The sequence below is a fragment of the Mauremys reevesii genome, linkage group 4 (assembly GCF_016161935.1).
Source record: "Mauremys reevesii isolate NIE-2019 linkage group 4, ASM1616193v1, whole genome shotgun sequence".
In the NCBI taxonomy this organism is placed as follows: Eukaryota; Metazoa; Chordata; order Testudines; family Geoemydidae; genus Mauremys; species Mauremys reevesii.
Genome location: NC_052626.1, coordinates 144485613 through 144501155, shown reverse-complemented (window position 1 = coordinate 144501155; position 15543 = coordinate 144485613). Strand labels below are relative to the sequence as shown.

The window sequence follows — 15543 nt, the reverse complement described above, 5'->3', positions numbered from 1 at the left end:
AAAGCGTGAAATGTATTAAGTTTAAAATCCTATGTCCATAAAAGCAGCAAAGAATCCTGTGGCACCTTATAGACTAACAGACGTTTTGCAGCATGAGCTTTCGTGGGTGAATACCCACTTCTTCGGATGCAACTTCACCCACGAAAGCTCATGCTGCAAAACGTCTGTTTAGTCTATAAGGTGCTATAGGATTCTCTGCTGCTTCTACAGAACCAGACTAACACGGCTACCCCTCTGATACTATGTCCATAAAATTGACTGAAAGGGACTGTGAATTTGGTAGGGTCCTATACATTAGGCATGACTCATGTTAAAGACACTGTATTATTACAGTAGCACCTGGACGCCCCAGCTGAGATCAGAGTCCCCATTGAAACATGCATTGCACAGAGCCTGACTCAGATTAGGGTTCCCAGGTGCTGCACAGACCCTTTCCGAGATGGAGGCCTCCTTTGTACCAGGCCCTGCACATACCCTGACTGAAATCCAGTGTCCTCAATGTGCACTGCACGAACGCGTGATAAGTCGGTCCCTGCCCCAAAGAGCTCACAGCCTAAATAGACAAGACAGGGAAAGTGAGGACTGTTACTTCCATTTTATGACAGAGACTAAGCGTAACATTTTTAAAAGCAGCTAAGTGACTTAGGAGCCTATGGCCTGGTGTACACTACAAAGTTTTGTTGGTCTAGCTGTGCCATCTGGGAGTGTGAAAAAATCTGTGTATGGCTCACCTGACATGGTTGTGCCAGCAGAACCCCTGGTGTAGACACAACTATACTGCTAGAAGAGGGTTTCTGTTGGCATGTTCGGTCAGAAGAATAGCTACACCATCCACCCGCTTACACTGTTTTTCCACTAGGGGGAGCTGCTGGTATAGCTATACTGGCCAAGACGCCGTAGTGTAGACGTCTTACGTCCCGTTTCAAAAGCGAATTAGGCACCTACGTCTCATTGAAAGGCTCCTAAGTGCCTCATCCACTTTTGAAACTGTGATTTAGGCTCAGGGGCATGAGAGGCAGGTTCTGTATTGTAATCACACGGGCTACAATAAAAGCTGAATGCTCGGGTAAGAAAGGCCCAGTGTAGCGCTTAGCTTCCAAGTGCAGACTCCAAAGAGACTCAAGCCTGTTGGTTGATTTCTGAGATTCAGGGCCTGCTCCAATTCCCATCACAATCAGTGAGCTGGTGTCAACTGGCATTGCCCTGTTGATTCCAGTAGAGCTACAGCCCATTTACACCAGCTGGGGATCTGGGCCAGTGAGAACCTTTCCACTAATTCCAATAGGTGTTGGAACAGGCCTGTAAGTAACACACCCTCCCCCCTGTGATGCAGGCCTGGCCCTGTCTGAGAGCAGCTGTTGAACTCTGTTTTGCTCATGATTCTCTGTCTCCTTGTGTGATCGGGGAGCTGTATCCTTTCCCCTCCTAGCCCCACCGCAGATCCACGAGATCAGCAAGACATCTGAATGGCCAATGGCGTTAGTATCTTCGGAGACTCCAATCAGGGATGCAAATGGCCCTATGCTCTGCCATAATGACTTTGGACGAGAGGCCGGTTGTGTCTGTTGTTTGCAAAGTCACCCAAGAAATAAAATGTGTTTGTTTTTTCATTTGGAAAATGCTTCGTTTCAAGATTGGGAGACTAGCGGGAAGACTAATTACTCTTCTTATAGTTAATCTTACCAGTAGTGCCTAGAGGCCTCCCGTGAGATCAAGGTTCCATTGTGCCAGGTGCGGCGCACACACAGAATAAGGGATAATCGAGGCCCTAAAGACATTAACGTAAGATAGACAAAGGGCGGGAGGGAAACGCCCACAAAGGGAGGAATGATTTGCCCAAGGTCTCACAACAGATGAATGGCAGAGTTGCGTATGCAGGAATCTCCCAGGCCAGGGGTGGCCAACCTGAGCCTGAGAAGGAGCCAGAATTTACCTATGTACATTGCCAGTGAGCCACAGTAATACATCAGCAGCCCCCCATGAGCTCCCAGCACCTCCCGCCCACTGGCAGCCCAGCTAATTGGCGCCTCCCCCTCCGTCCTGGCACCTCCTGAATTTGTGGCGTGCAGGAGCTCCAGGGGGGAGGAGGAGGAGTGAGGGCACAGCAGGCTCGGGAGGGGGCAGGGCCTGTGGCAGGGCCAGGGGTTGAGCAGTGAGCACCCCCCCACCCCCGGCACATTGGAAAGTCAGCGCCTGTAGCTCCAGCCTAGGGTGACCAGATGTCCTGATTTTATAGGGACAGTTCTGATTTTTGGGTCTTTTTCTTATATAGGCTCCTATTACCCCCATCCCATTTTTTTACACTTGCTGTCTGGTCACCCTACTCCAGCCCCGGAGTCAGTGCCTGTACCAGGAGCTGCATATTAACTTCTGAAGAGCCGCATGTGGCTCCGGAGCCACAGATTGGCCACCCCCGTCCCAGACAATAAACCCAGCCAGCTTTGCTAAACTGATACTAAAGGGACATTAGTTGTGTGCAGAACATGGACCCAGCCTCAGAGTTTACACCCTTTGGAACCAAGCAGGGGGGGGGGGGCTGAGAAGAGCCGTGCTCCACCCCAGAGCTGGCTGCTGCAAAGGAATTGCTGGGTAAACAGCCTCTGCAGCTCACCCCAGAGGCCACCGTCAGCACCCGGTGAGGGATCCCTGTATACCCAGCCCCCACCCCAGAGGCCACTGCATTTCAGCACCCGGTGAGGGATCCCTGTATACCCAGCCTCCACCCCAGAGGTGGCTGCATCTCAGTGCTGGTTCAGCCAGTGCCTATGGAGGGTTTGCAAGGCGTATAAAAGGCTCTGCTCTGGCAGACGTTGAAGAAATCCAGGAGGCTCTTGGCCTGGGATCTCTGCAGTGTTGGGGTTCACCTGCCTCCCGGGACAGGGCCCCCATGATCATCCCCCACCTCCACCCCAGGGTGAGCCCTCGCCCTCCCCCCCTCTTCCCTGGGAAAATCTCTCCCCCTCCTCCTAAGGCCACCGGCTCCTCGCCAGGCCTCGGAAGTGCGGCGAAGGGGTCTGGATAACGCAGGGACCTTCCTGTTCCCAGCTGCCGCCTCGGAAAGCGGCGGCGGGGGCCGAGCGCGGAGCCAGCGCGCCCGGCACCCGGGGGCGGCCCGGGGCAGGGAGAGAAGCAGCCGCGGAGGCCGGAGATCGCTGCCCGGAGGAAGCGGCCGCAGGGCCGGGAGGGGGGCCGGGATCGGAGCCAAATGGGGGGCTAGAGAGACCCCCCCCCAGCCAGCTCCGGGGCAGCAGGGGCGGGGGGCGGGTCTGGGGATTAACCCCCCCCAGCTTTGTGTGTAGGAAACAGCAGCTGTTCCCCCCACCCGCATGGAGCCGGGGGCAGAGCCGCGGGGCCCGGATCTCCAGGGAACGGAGCTCCCCGGTGGCGCCCGCACGGGTGAGGAACCAGCGGCTCCGGGGGGAAAGGGGGAGGCCAGAGGCTGCGTTACACCCGCCCCCCGAGCTGGGCGTCCTGCTGCCCGCCCGGGCTTTTCCACTGGTGTCCGAGCCGGGGGGGGCTCAGGGGGTTTTCCAGCTTGATGCAGACCCGGGATCCTTGGAAGAGGCCGCAGGGGAGCGATCGCTGCTGCTCTCCGCAGCTGGGCTGGGCGCCAGGACTCCTGGGTTCTATTCCCCAGCTCCGCCTCTGGCCTCTGCTGCAGGGCCTTGGGGAGCCGCTTCCCCCCTGGGCCTCCCTGTCCTCCTTAGACTGTGAGGCCAGGGACTGTTTCTCGGTGGGGGGGGTGCAGTACCCTGCACGAGGGGGCCCTGATTTAGCTGGGGTCTGCCCAGTGTAATGGGGGCCCCCAGATCTCAGTCAGGGTCTGTGCAGCGCCTGGCACGAGGGGGCCCTGGTCTGTCCCATCTCTTGATGAGAGCTGCTGCAGCACTGGGCAGGCCAGAGCAGGGTCTGGGGGGCTGAGATTGGTACAAATGTTGATTTCTTGGTAGCAAAGCCCTTTGCCATCCCCGGCACAGCCCTGTCTGGACTGACTCTCTCTTCCAGCAGGTGCCGGGACAGAGGAGGAGAATCCCCAGCAGGAAGGGCCTGTGGGAACGGAGTCTCGCGGGAGGTCCCAGAGCCCTGCGTGGGGCGACACCGGTTGGGTGGGACAGCAGCAGGGAGACCCCACGGGGGAGACACCCGAAGGGGCAGAGGACCCCGAGCTGCTTCCCAAACCCCTCAAGGGGCAGAAATCCACCATCTGCCCTGACTGCGGGAAGAGCTTCGGGAACAGCTCGCACCTGGCCCGCCACCGCCGCACGCACACGGGGGAAAAGCCCTACACCTGCCCCGAGTGCGGCAAGAGCTACCGGCAGGACTCGCACCTGGCCCAGCACCGGCGCTCCCACACCGGCGAGCGCCCCTACAAGTGCACCGAGTGCGGCAAGGCCTTCTCGCAGAGCTCCAACCTCATCATCCACCAGCGCACGCACACCGGCGAGCGCCCCTACACCTGCGGAGAGTGCGGGCGCAGCTTCGGGCACAGCTCGGACCTGGCGCAGCACCGGCGGGTGCACACGGGGGAAAAGCCCTTCCCCTGCCCGCAGTGCGGCAAGCGTTTCGCCCAGAGCTCCAAGGTGACCCAGCACCAGCGCTTCCACACCGGCGAGCGCCCCTTCGGCTGCCCGGACTGCGGCAAGGCCTTCCGGCTCAGCGCCGACCTGCTGCGGCACCGGCGCACCCACACCGGCGAGAAGCCCTACGGCTGCGCCGAGTGCGGCAAGCGCTTTGTGGAGAGCTCCCACCTCATCCGGCACCAGCGCACCCACATGGGCGAGCGCCCCTACCGCTGCCCCCAGTGCGGCAAGGGCTTCAACCAGAGCTCCAACCTGCTGCAGCACCAGCGCACCCACCGGGGCGAGCGCCCCTACGTCTGCGGCGACTGCGGCAAGGCCTTCGGCGTCAGCTCGGCGCTGCTGCAGCACCGGCGCACCCACACCGGCGAGCGGCCCTACCGCTGCCCCCAGTGCGGCAAGAGCTTCAGCGTCTCCTCCACCTACAACATCCACCGGCGCACCCACACCGGCCTCAAGCCCTACGCCTGCGCTGACTGCGGCAAGGCCTTCAGCCGCAGCTCTGCCCTGCTCCAGCACCAGAGCACCCACACCGGGGAGCGGCCCTACCACTGCAGCCACTGCGGGAAGGGCTTCGGGCAGAAGGCGGCCATGGCCCAGCACCAGAGAACTCACCTGGGCCAGGAGCTGACCGGAGCGATCCCGCTGGGGGACTGGGGTGCGGCCCAGCTCGGACAGAGCCAGGGGGAGGAGGAGGAGGAGGAGGGTGATGAGGCAGGAAGCAAGGAGAGCGCCGGGCTGGGGTGATTGGGACCAGGGCACCGGGAAGGGAATATGTGCCTGGCCGGGCAATGAAGGGAAAAGTGGAAGCTGCAGTGGACGCTGAGGGGATTGGTAGTAGGAGGATCACTGTGACGGCTCGAGGCTGCTTGGTTCAAGCTCCAGGGTGGAAGGGGAGGGGAGTACATGTCTGGGGGGAATGGGTGCCAGGGGACAGGAAGGCCCATACGTGTCTGGGGGAAACAGGAAGGGCAGTACATGTCTGGGGGGATGGGAAGGGCGAAATGTGTCTGGGGGGAACATAAGAATGGCCATATTGGGTCAGACCAAAGGTCCATCTAGCCCAGTATCCTGTCTACTGACAGTGGCCAATGCCAGGTGCCCGGGAGCGAATGAACAGAACAGGTAACCATCAAGTGATCCATCCCCTGTTGCTCATTCCCAGCTTCTGGCAAACAGGCTAGGGACACCATCCCGGCCCATCCTGGCTAATAGCCACTGATGGACCATGAATTTATCTAGTTCTTTTTTGAACCCTATTAGGGTCTTGGCCTTCACAACGTCCTCTGGCAAGGAGTTCCACAGATTGGCCGTGTGTTATGTGAAGAAATAGTTCCTTTTGTTGGTTTTAAACCTGCTGCCTATTAATTTCATTTGGTGACTCCTAGTTCTTGTGTTATGAGAAGTAGTAAACAACACTTCCTTATCTACTTTCTCTACGCCAGTCATGATTTTATAGACCTCAATCATATCTCCCCTTAACCGTCTCTTTTTCAAGCTGAAAAGTCCCAGTCTTATCAATCTCTCCTCATATGGCAGCCGTTCCATACCCCTAATAATGTTTGTTGCCCTTTTCTGAACCTTTTCCAATTCCAATACATCTTTTTTGAGATGGGGCGACCACATCTGCACACAGTATTCAAGATGTGGGCGCACCATGGATTTATATAGAGGCAACATGATATTTTCTGTCCTGTTATCTATCCCTTTCTTAATTATTCTGTTCACTTTTCTGACTGCAGCTACACACTGAGTGGATGTTTTCAGAGAACTATCCACAATGATTCCAAGATCTCTTTCTTGGGTGGTAACTGCTAATTTAGACTGGTGGAGCTGAGGCATTGAGCTCAGAGAGTGGGGTCTTGTGCCTTAAGATCCAGAGGTCTTATGTTCAAGTCCTGCTGCCGATACCCCCAACCTGTCTGACGTCTGGCTTCACGGCTGAAATAGCCCAGCCTCTTGGACCCCTGGCTTGAGTAGGGGGTGCCCTCCCCATGTCATCCGAGCTGTCCCCAGTGCTGTGCTGGGGTGCTGTGCTGCAGGGAGCACTGCAGGGGCTCCGTGGGGGATGTTTCCTCCTCCAGTCAGTGCTGACCTCAGAGTCCTGCCAGGAGACATGGAGCTGCTGTTTTTCAGGTGAGACATCAAACTGAGATCCTGAATTCCCAGTGTCAGGACATCAGCCTTCCCTAACCCCCCTGCAGTTTCAGTGACATATGAGATTCTCCACTTCCTGTCCCAAACCATTGCTGTTTTCTGTTATTGTTTTTTGCAAAATACTACCCCAGAGATGGCTGCATTTTGGTGATGTGAAGGGAAACCCCTCTTGGGTCTGTAGGTCTAAACTAATGGGGCGGGTTGGAGAGCTTATGTGATGGCTGTTTGCAGGTGCCTTTGAGAACACTAACTAAGTGAGTGGAAAGCATTGTAATCACTGGTATTTTATTAGCCCTATTGCAGCATTTCAAGAGACCGGCCGTGAAGGCTTTTTGTATCCAATGCACTTTCCAGACTCTTTCTCCTAATTTCCTAGTAATTTGTATAACTCTCTAGTTCCTGCCTAGGTGATCAGTGTCACCCCGTGGGGGGCCCCCTTCCCACCTCCCCAATCCCAACACTCTGCATTCACCCAGCTCTGGCCCTGGAATCCCCATTGCTGGGGCTAGGGCCCTACCTAAATTCATGGCCATGAAAAACGTGTCACGGATGGTGAAATCTGGGCTCCCCCACGAAATCTGGTCTTATGTGAACTTTTACCCTATACTATAAAAGTATCCTATATTATAGGGTAACAATATTCAGAAGTACACTGTTTCTCAAACTGGGGTTCCCTACCCAAAAGGAGGGTTTAAGGCTATTGTGGAGGGGTCACAGTATTGCCACCCTTCTGTGCTGCTGCTGGTGGCAGCGCTGCCTTCAGAGCTGGGCACCCGGCCAGCAGCTGCTGCTCTCCGGCCACCCAGCTCTGAAGGCAGCGCAGAAGTAAGGGTGGGAATACCATGACCTCCCACAATAGCCTTGCGACTCCCTTTTGGACTGGGACCCCCAGTTTGAGAAACGTTGAGTCTTAAGGGCTTTGCACGTTTATAGCTTGCTGTCTTTAAATGCGCATTCATGTTTTGTTACAACACCGTGAAATTTATGATTTAAATATCTGAAACCGGGACATTACAAGCTTTTTAAAATGCTGTGACCGTGAAATGTACAAAAATGGACTGTGAATTTGGTAGGCCCCTAGTTATAACAGCCCCGGATGTGTCAAAGAAACAGCCTGGCCTGGGGGTTTCCATGGAGTTTGTAGCCAAGGGATTTGCCTCACTTGGAAATTGGTGAACTGCCCCTTTCTGGGGTTTACCCATGTGGGTTAAAGATCAGCCCCAGCACAATGGGAATTTAGTGTGTGCCTGAGAGAGAAACCCACGTGACCCCAAAATGGCTCTTTACTTCCCTCTAGTGTCTGGACTGGGTATTGAGGTCCTTTCGCTCAGGCACCAGAGATGGGTTCAACCCTGCCAGAGGACAGAGCAGTTGTTGCCTGGGTGTCAAAGCAAGGGCCCTGCTCCCATGAAATTCCACAAAGTTGGGGTCCTCTGGAGGTGGATTTACAAAGAGATGTAGGGCTTTGGATGCTCAAAGCACACCTAGCCTGCACAAAGGACACCTGGGAGGAACAGTTTAGGAATGATTGCTCGTTAGCAGCCCACTGGTTAGAGCACTCCCGTGGGATGTAGGAGACCTAGGTTTGAATCCCCACTCTCCCCGATCTGCTGCAATGACCATAATCCACATCTTCCCAGGGGAGTCCCCTAGTTGTTGGATTATAGGGTATTCTAGTGCGGGAATCCCTCCTGCTGAAGCTTTTCATCTTGGTTTAAATAGTTATGGGAGCAGGGGCTTGAACAGGGGACTCCAACATCCCAGGTGAGTGCTGGGCTGGTGGCTATCATGGGGTGATGGTTCTCTTTGGGTTTTCATGAGACAAGGCTCACCTGGCTGAGGCACCTAACTCCAGGAGAGGGTTCACAGCTGAGAATCCCAAGCGGAGGGAGATGCCTACCTCTGGCCCATCAGCCTGGCACCTAAGTTTCAGGTCCATTGGAGTTCGGCACCTAAGTACTTTTGTGCATCTGGCCCCTCACCATTTCTTGCTGGCTAACTTAGGTGGCTCCTGCTCAGCTTGTTGGCTTCGGAGAACCTTTTTTTAGGTGCCTATTTCTCCCCAGCTCAGGGCTGTGGATTCTACTAAATCCTCTTTGTGATTCTAGTCCTCACCTCCCTGATGCTGGAGCTATCTGGCAGGGGAATCATTTGGTTCCCTCACTGTGCTGGGGCTCTGTTCACCCGCAGGACTGTGTCCATTACAAAAGGAAGTATCAGAGGGGTAGCCGTGTTAGTCTGGTTCTGTAGAAGTAGCAAAGAATCCTGTGGCACCTTATAGACTAACAGACGTTTTGCAGCATGAGCTTTCGTGGGTGAATACCCACTTCTTCGGAAGTGCTTGCATCCGACGAAGTGGGTATTCACCCACGAAAGCTCATGCTGCAAAACGTCTGTTAGTCTATAAGGTGCCACAGGATTCTTTGCTACTTCTACAAAAGGAAGCTCAGCTTTCCTTCCCTGTATCAGGAAATTCTTGATCCTCTCCCTGCCACTGCAAGATGGAGTCATAGATTCCAAGGCCAAAAGGGACCATTGTGATCATCTGAAATCACAGGGGGGAAAAAAGGTCAGAGATTTTCCTCGAAATAATTCCTGGTCAAACTAGAGCAGATTTTTTTTAATCCAATCTTGGTTTAAAAGTTGGCAGGGTAGAGAATCCATCACAGCCCTTGACTGGTCCAATGGTTAATTACTCTCCCTATTAAAAACTGACCCCGTATTTCCAGTCTGAATTGGTCTAGCTTCAACTTCCAGCCTTTGGAACTTCTTGTACCTTCTTCTGCTGGATTGAAGAGCCCACTAACAAACATTTGTTTCCCACTTATAGACTGTAATCAAGTCCCCCCCTTAACCCTCTCTTTGTTAAGCTAAATAGACTGAGCTCCTGGAGTCTCTCACTAGAAGGCAGGTTTCTAATCCTTTATTCATTCTCGTGGTTCTTCTTTGAACCCTCTCCAATTTCTCAGCATCCTTCTGGCACTGTGAGCACAGGATTCCAGCTGTGGTCGCTCCTGTGCCGAATACAGAGGGGAAATCAGCTCTCCACTCACAGGCCCTGGCGTCTGTGAGAGCAAGAGCCACCTCAAGCAAATAACAGGGAAAGCGGAATTCCACGGCGCGACGGCAGCATCAGCGTAGGGTGTAGCACACTCACAGAACACAGATACGTCAATAGGGGCGCGAGTAGGATTGCGAGAGACAAATAGATGAACATTCTAGTCCGCTCCGGGAACGGAGAGTTCACTAGTGTAGGGGCTGGGCCTAGCTGAATAGTAAACAGTCACTATTCAAGCCATTTCCTCAGTCACCTGTTGAAGTTGATCTGGCTCCACAAATGCTTTATTACATGCCCCGTCTGGCTCCCCAGCAGCACCATCCCAGGCCCTCGGTGAGCGTGGCACTAATCCAGGGACGCGCTGGTCGCCTGACTGCAGATGCTGTTCACATCTCACGGGGATTGTTGTCCCCTCATCGTGGATGGGGTGGCTGCTGAGGAGAGGCACTGGCCGGGAGGCCTGGAGAAATGATGTCTTTCCCTGAGCAAAGGGGGAACTCCCCAACACACGCCACCCCCGTGCCTGGCCTTAGCCAGGGAGAGAGTGGAGCTTGGTATCCATGGCCCGCCCAGCCCGCAGTCTCTGTGCTGTGGCTGCCGGCGAGGTGGACTCAGGTCCTGGGGGCACCCGTTCCACCAGGAGCAGGATGGAGCCACCCCGCCACGAGGACAGAGATAGACATGAGTCTGCAAAAGCACAGCTGCTGCAATCCTCCTTTGGGCCACTGGGGGGCGCTGGTGAGTGCAGGGCCCCGGCTGAGCACGAGGCAGTCCTAGGGGCAGGTGGGGATGGAGGGAAGAGAAGGTGGTCTCGGATCCATGGTCCGAGGGGAGGGAGGGTCTGGTCATTCACTGGGCATCTGTGGTGAGTGCCTCCTTGCAGTCTTCATCTGCCTTTTCCTCCTTGCTGGCCTCTGCAGGTGCCTCCCCGTTCCCAGCCGCTGGCTCATGGTCCATCATGTCCTTGTAATTACGCTTGAAGAAACCACACTGCCGGGAAAAGGAAAAACCACCACTGATTGACACGGGGACTAGAGAAACTCTCTCTGACCCACGTTGGGGTCGAATTGGAGCTAGAGGGGAAAGGCCCTGTGCCCCATTCTCTGCCCCCCGAGCCAGCCATCTCCCGCGCCCTGGGGTCAGATCGGAGCCAGTGCCCCAGAGCGGGGAAAGGCTCCATGTCCCAGTCTCTCCTCTCTGTGACAGCCAGGCCCCCACTGTGGTTTCAAGTGGACACGGGATTCAATTCCTCCCCTTCGCTGTTGGAGAGAGTTGTCCCCACCGCAGAGGTGGAGGCATCTCAGGATGAGCGTTAAGTGGGGGGGGGGGCGCGGTCCCTCCAATGTCTGCATGGGGCTCTGGGATCCCATGGGCGAAGGTCGCTGGCGAAAGATGAAGCGATTCTATTGGCAGGGAAAGTCAGCGCCCGGCTGGCTGCAACGCACCACTTCAGAGTGACCCCGGGACCCATTGCCCAGCCAGGCCCTGCCCATCTCACCTTGTACAGGAGGACGCTGATCAGGATCAGTACAATCAGCCCCCCTACCGTGCTGCCTACGTATACGGGGAGGTAATTCATCACGTGCACCAGCTCCACCTCCGTGGTGACCTGCAGGGGCAGACACAGGGCATAACGGGGCTGTAAGGGGGCTGCCTGAGTTTGCCTCAGTCTGCTTCCTCCCCAGGCAGGGAAAGGGTTAAGGGGGTTGTGCTGACTCATTGCTGCAGGCCCCTGTGCTCTGAAATGGGCTCGGCTGACTCCTGAGTGCCTCTGGGGAGAGAGGACCCAGCATGTGGGCTGAGCGGCCCTCGGGCAGGAGCCGAGCCCAACAGGACGGTTTGGGCACTGAATCCCAGACACAGGGGGTGGGGAGCCGGGCAGAGAAGTCCCAGCTGCTTGCAGGGAGGAATGGGGGCGGGGAGTGGGGGGGTTCACGGCCAAGATCCTTACCTGGGATTGCGTGAATTCGTCCGTGTACTGGCTGACGTATTTGCTGGTGTTGAAGGTGAACCACAGGGCAGTGCAGAACCGGGACCGGGAGGAGGTCTGGAGGGAGAGCAGGACACAAGGCCTCAGACACGCTGGCCCCCCACCCATTAACTCACTGGGGGGGGAATGAGGTGGCACATGGGAGGGCGGAGCATGAGATGGGTCGATCCCGCCTCCATAGGGCAGCCTTGCTGGCGCTCTCTGCTTGCCTCGGCACCTCTGGGGGGCACGGAGCCATCACACTTCACCCTGACGCTAACCCTGGGGAGTGCTCAGTCCCCCCGGCCAGGGGCCACACTACGGACAGGGCGAGAGGAGGGTTGACCTGTCAGATCAAGAAGCTGTGGGTTCAATCTCTACAGCAGCTCCCAGCCCCCTTACCCAGGGGGGCCCAGCAGAGACCTTAGGCCAGGGTGAGGGGCTCAGTCTCTGTGCTGAGGGGTTTGGGTAGGGCCTTGGATTCCCTCCCCCGTCCCCGAACCAGCCAGTCTCCCCACCTGGGACTGGAGCAGACCTGGCGCCCCCGAGAGGAGAAAGGCCCCATGACCCATTCTCTGTCCCCGTGAGCCAACCTGGGGCTGGCTCAGTGATGGCGCCCCCTAGAGGAGAAAGGCCGTGTCTCTTCGCACAGAACCCTGACCTCAATTTTGCTGGTAACCGACAACTCCCCGATGATGGTGATGGTGGAGGGGGCGTCTATCCGGCCCAGGTTGCACTTGTAGGTTTGCTGGCGTCCGGGTGCGCAGTGCTAGGAAGAAACACACCAGCACAAGGTGGGGAGGGGGGTTCTCCGGAGAGCCGACGCGTGGGAACAGGGGCACAAAGGGACCCCAGAGGTCAGTGAGGGGTGGGGACCTGGCTCAGGGAGAGGGACGGGGCTGTTGACTCCAATGGGCCTGGCAGGCAGGGACCCGGGCCGGTTTCACACACAACGTAGAGCAGGCTGGGTTACTGCTGGGATGGGCGACAGCATGAAAACCCAAGAAGCGGGTTGGAGGGTCAGCAGGAGGCATTCGCCCCTTTCAGCCAGCGCTGGCCCCGATGCCCCAGCATGGCGCTAGGGGGCGCTGTGCTGCAGGGAACGGGGTGGGGGGCTCAGTAGAGGGTGCTGCCCCCTCACAATCAGAGCTGACCCCAGTGTGGTGCTGTCTGAAGGTCTTTCAACCTCAGCACTAGTGTGAGATCCTGGGCATGAAAGATTCCCTGACACTTTTCCCCAGGGGTGGGGCTGTGAACCTTGGTGTCCTGGCCACATTACATTCTGCATGCTGCACCGCGCCCTGCCCCAGAGGGGCTGCAGCTCAGCGTCAGGCGAGGGAGCTCTGTATAAACAGCCCCCCATGCCCTGCCCCAGAGGTGGCTGCATCTCCGCACCGGGCGAGGGATCCCTGTAAAGGGCTTTGGGCTGAGACGTGTCTTACACGTCGCTCAGGATGGAGACACCTACCTTGAGAGTGTGGGAGAGGCCGCTGATGGCGTCTGCCTCTTTTGTTTTCCCGTCCATGGCAACAGGATGGCAGGTCACCTTGGGGTCCTGGGGGAGCAAGGGAAACCCAGGCGATTCCACCACATGTGACTGGGAGCTTGTGGAACAGCTGATTGTCAGACCCTGCCTGTGTCCTGTATCCTAGCCCAGTGCTACAGGGCACTAGGGGTGCTGTGCTGTGAGGGGTCCCGGCCATGGCCCGTCTCCTACCCTGGCACTGGGGTGCTGTGGGGGGCCCCCACCTGTGTCCCACCTCCCACCCTGGCACTGGGGTGCTGTGGGGGGCCCTGGCTGTGTCCCACCTCCCGCGCTGGCACTGGGGTGCTGTGCTGGGGGGGCCTCCGTCTGTGTCCCACCTCCCGCGCTGGCACTGGGGTGCTGTGCGACGTCCCCTGTGCCTGCTCTCCGCTCCCGCACACTCTACTCACCGTCGTCGTCACTTCCTGCCGCTCCCAGGCTAGCCCGGCCGGGAACTCCTGCGGCACCATCACAAATGCCGTCACCTCTGGCTGTTGGAAACGCCCTGGCAGCAGGTTCTCCACCTGCCAAAGAGAGGCGCCGAGAGCAATGGGGCCGAGGGTGCGGACCAGCCCCTTATGGCTGGGCCATGACCTGGGCCGCAGGGGACGTGGGGCATTGCGGAGGGTGGGGGAGTCAAGTCTGGCGTCGGGGGCGGTAACGCGGGCGTGGGACATGGGAGGCGGGCAATGCAGGAGGAGGGGAAGGGAGCTGTGGAGAGAGGGCTGGGGCAACCTGGGGGCAGTGGCACGGGGCTGGAAGGGAGGACGCCCCCTGTCAGATCCTGGCCTTTCCCCCTGGCCAGCATGGCACCCCTCCCCCCACACCTTGCCCAGCCACGCCCAGCCCCTCACCTGGTACACGTGCTTCACGGTCTTGATCTCTGGGTTCGGGGAGCTGAAGCTGACGTACTGGGTGGACCCTTCCGCTCTGTGAGGGGGAGGGACATTGGTGAGCAGAGAGGGTGGGGCTGGCACCGACCCACAGGTCAGGGGCGCAGAGAGGGAGCTTAAGGCAGGAGGATCCAGGACGCCTGGGTTCAAGCCCCAGCTCTGGGAGGGGAGTGGGGGATGGCGCCTTACCCCTTGGTGATGATGTTTATGGGGTATAGGACTGGGATCCTATGAGACGCTTGGTTATCCGCAAGGGTCCCCTTCATGTCATTGTCACTGGGAGGGAGAGACAGATGGACAAGACGGAAACACGTTACAGCCACCCCCAGTCCCGAATGAGAGCTGGGCTCCCTGCCCCATATGCCGGCTACATCCTCCTGGCAGGCACGGATATTTATAGCACCTTAAACCACAGACATCCCAAAGGGCTTTACAGGTTCCAGCCCTTGCTCGGCGCCGAGCTGCGGCCGCCTCTGGGGTGAGGCGTGGGGGCTGTTTATACAGGGATCCCTCGCCCTGTGCCGAGCTGCGGCCGCCTCTGGGGTGAGGCGTGGGGGCTGGTTATACAGGGATCCCTCACTCGGCGCTGAGCTGCGGCCGCCTCTGGGGTGAGGCGTGGGGGCTGTTTATACAGGGATCCCTCGCTCGGCGCTGAGCGGCGGCCGCCTCTGGGGTGAGGCGTGGGGGCTGGTTATACAGGGATCCCTCGCCCGGCGCTGAGCGGCGGCCGCCTCTGGGGTGAGGCGTGGGGGCTGTTTATACAGGGATCCCTCGCTCAGCGCTGAGCTGCAGCTGCCTCTGGAGTAGGGTGCAAGGACACAGCCCAGCTTGCTTCGGGCGGTACAGCTGAGGAACAACGCACAGGACGTGCCCCCCCCCCCAACCTCTCAGTGTCCAAGCAAGGGAGGCTGTCGTTTGTGCAGCTGGTGGGGGAGGGGGGAGACGCTGTGGCCCATGAAGCCAAGATCCACAGGGATGGCCCCAGAGGCAGCTCGGTCCCCGTTATTAAGAGGCTAGTCCAGAGCTCCGCTCCCACCTGCTGGCCATGACGTCCAGGTCCAGATAGTCCCCCCAGGAACTGTTGATGAGAATCTCAAACAGCAGCTGGATCAGAACCTGCCCAGGGCATGAGAATAGAGTCAGCACTGACTGCCAGGGGAGAGCGCCCCCTTCCCCCGCTCCTGCCGGGGGACCACCGCTCGCCGCAGCCCAGCGCCCCCTGCTGAGCCCCCCCGCCAGCTCCCTGCAGCCCAGCGCCCCCCGCTGACCCCCCCGCCAGCTCCCTGCAGCCCAGCGCCCCGCTGACCCCGCCCCTTCCCCGCTCCCTGCAGCCCAGCGCCCCGCTGACCCCGCCCCTTCCCCGC

At 58.1% G+C, this 15543-nt stretch overlaps 2 protein-coding genes across 2 annotated transcripts in view; one reads left to right on the top strand and one right to left on the bottom strand.

Moving 5' to 3' along the window:
- The first annotated feature begins 3047 nt into the window (after nucleotides 1-3047).
- Nucleotides 3048-5657, top strand: LOC120403168 (zinc finger protein 629-like). Its single transcript, XM_039533990.1, has 2 exons — nucleotides 3048-3396; nucleotides 4006-5657. The coding sequence occupies exons 1-2, from the start codon at nucleotides 3327-3329 to the stop codon at nucleotides 5322-5324; spliced, it is 1389 nt and encodes a 462-aa protein (XP_039389924.1). The 5' UTR covers nucleotides 3048-3326; the 3' UTR covers nucleotides 5325-5657.
- A 3985-nt stretch (nucleotides 5658-9642) lies between these two features.
- LOC120403129 (integrin alpha-L-like) overlaps nucleotides 9643-15543 on the bottom strand; it is a 33519-nt gene continuing 27618 nt past the window's right edge. The window contains exons 22-30 of the mRNA XM_039533892.1: nucleotides 15216-15295; nucleotides 14369-14455; nucleotides 14141-14216; nucleotides 13697-13810; nucleotides 13230-13316; nucleotides 12423-12530; nucleotides 11744-11839; nucleotides 11291-11401; nucleotides 9643-10782 (exon numbers count right to left, since the gene is read on the bottom strand). Coding sequence (XP_039389826.1) covers nucleotides 10642-10782; nucleotides 11291-11401; nucleotides 11744-11839; nucleotides 12423-12530; nucleotides 13230-13316; nucleotides 13697-13810; nucleotides 14141-14216; nucleotides 14369-14455; nucleotides 15216-15295 — 900 coding nt within the window. The 3' untranslated portion in view covers nucleotides 9643-10641. The remainder of the gene's footprint in view (nucleotides 10783-11290; nucleotides 11402-11743; nucleotides 11840-12422; nucleotides 12531-13229; nucleotides 13317-13696; nucleotides 13811-14140; nucleotides 14217-14368; nucleotides 14456-15215; nucleotides 15296-15543) is intronic.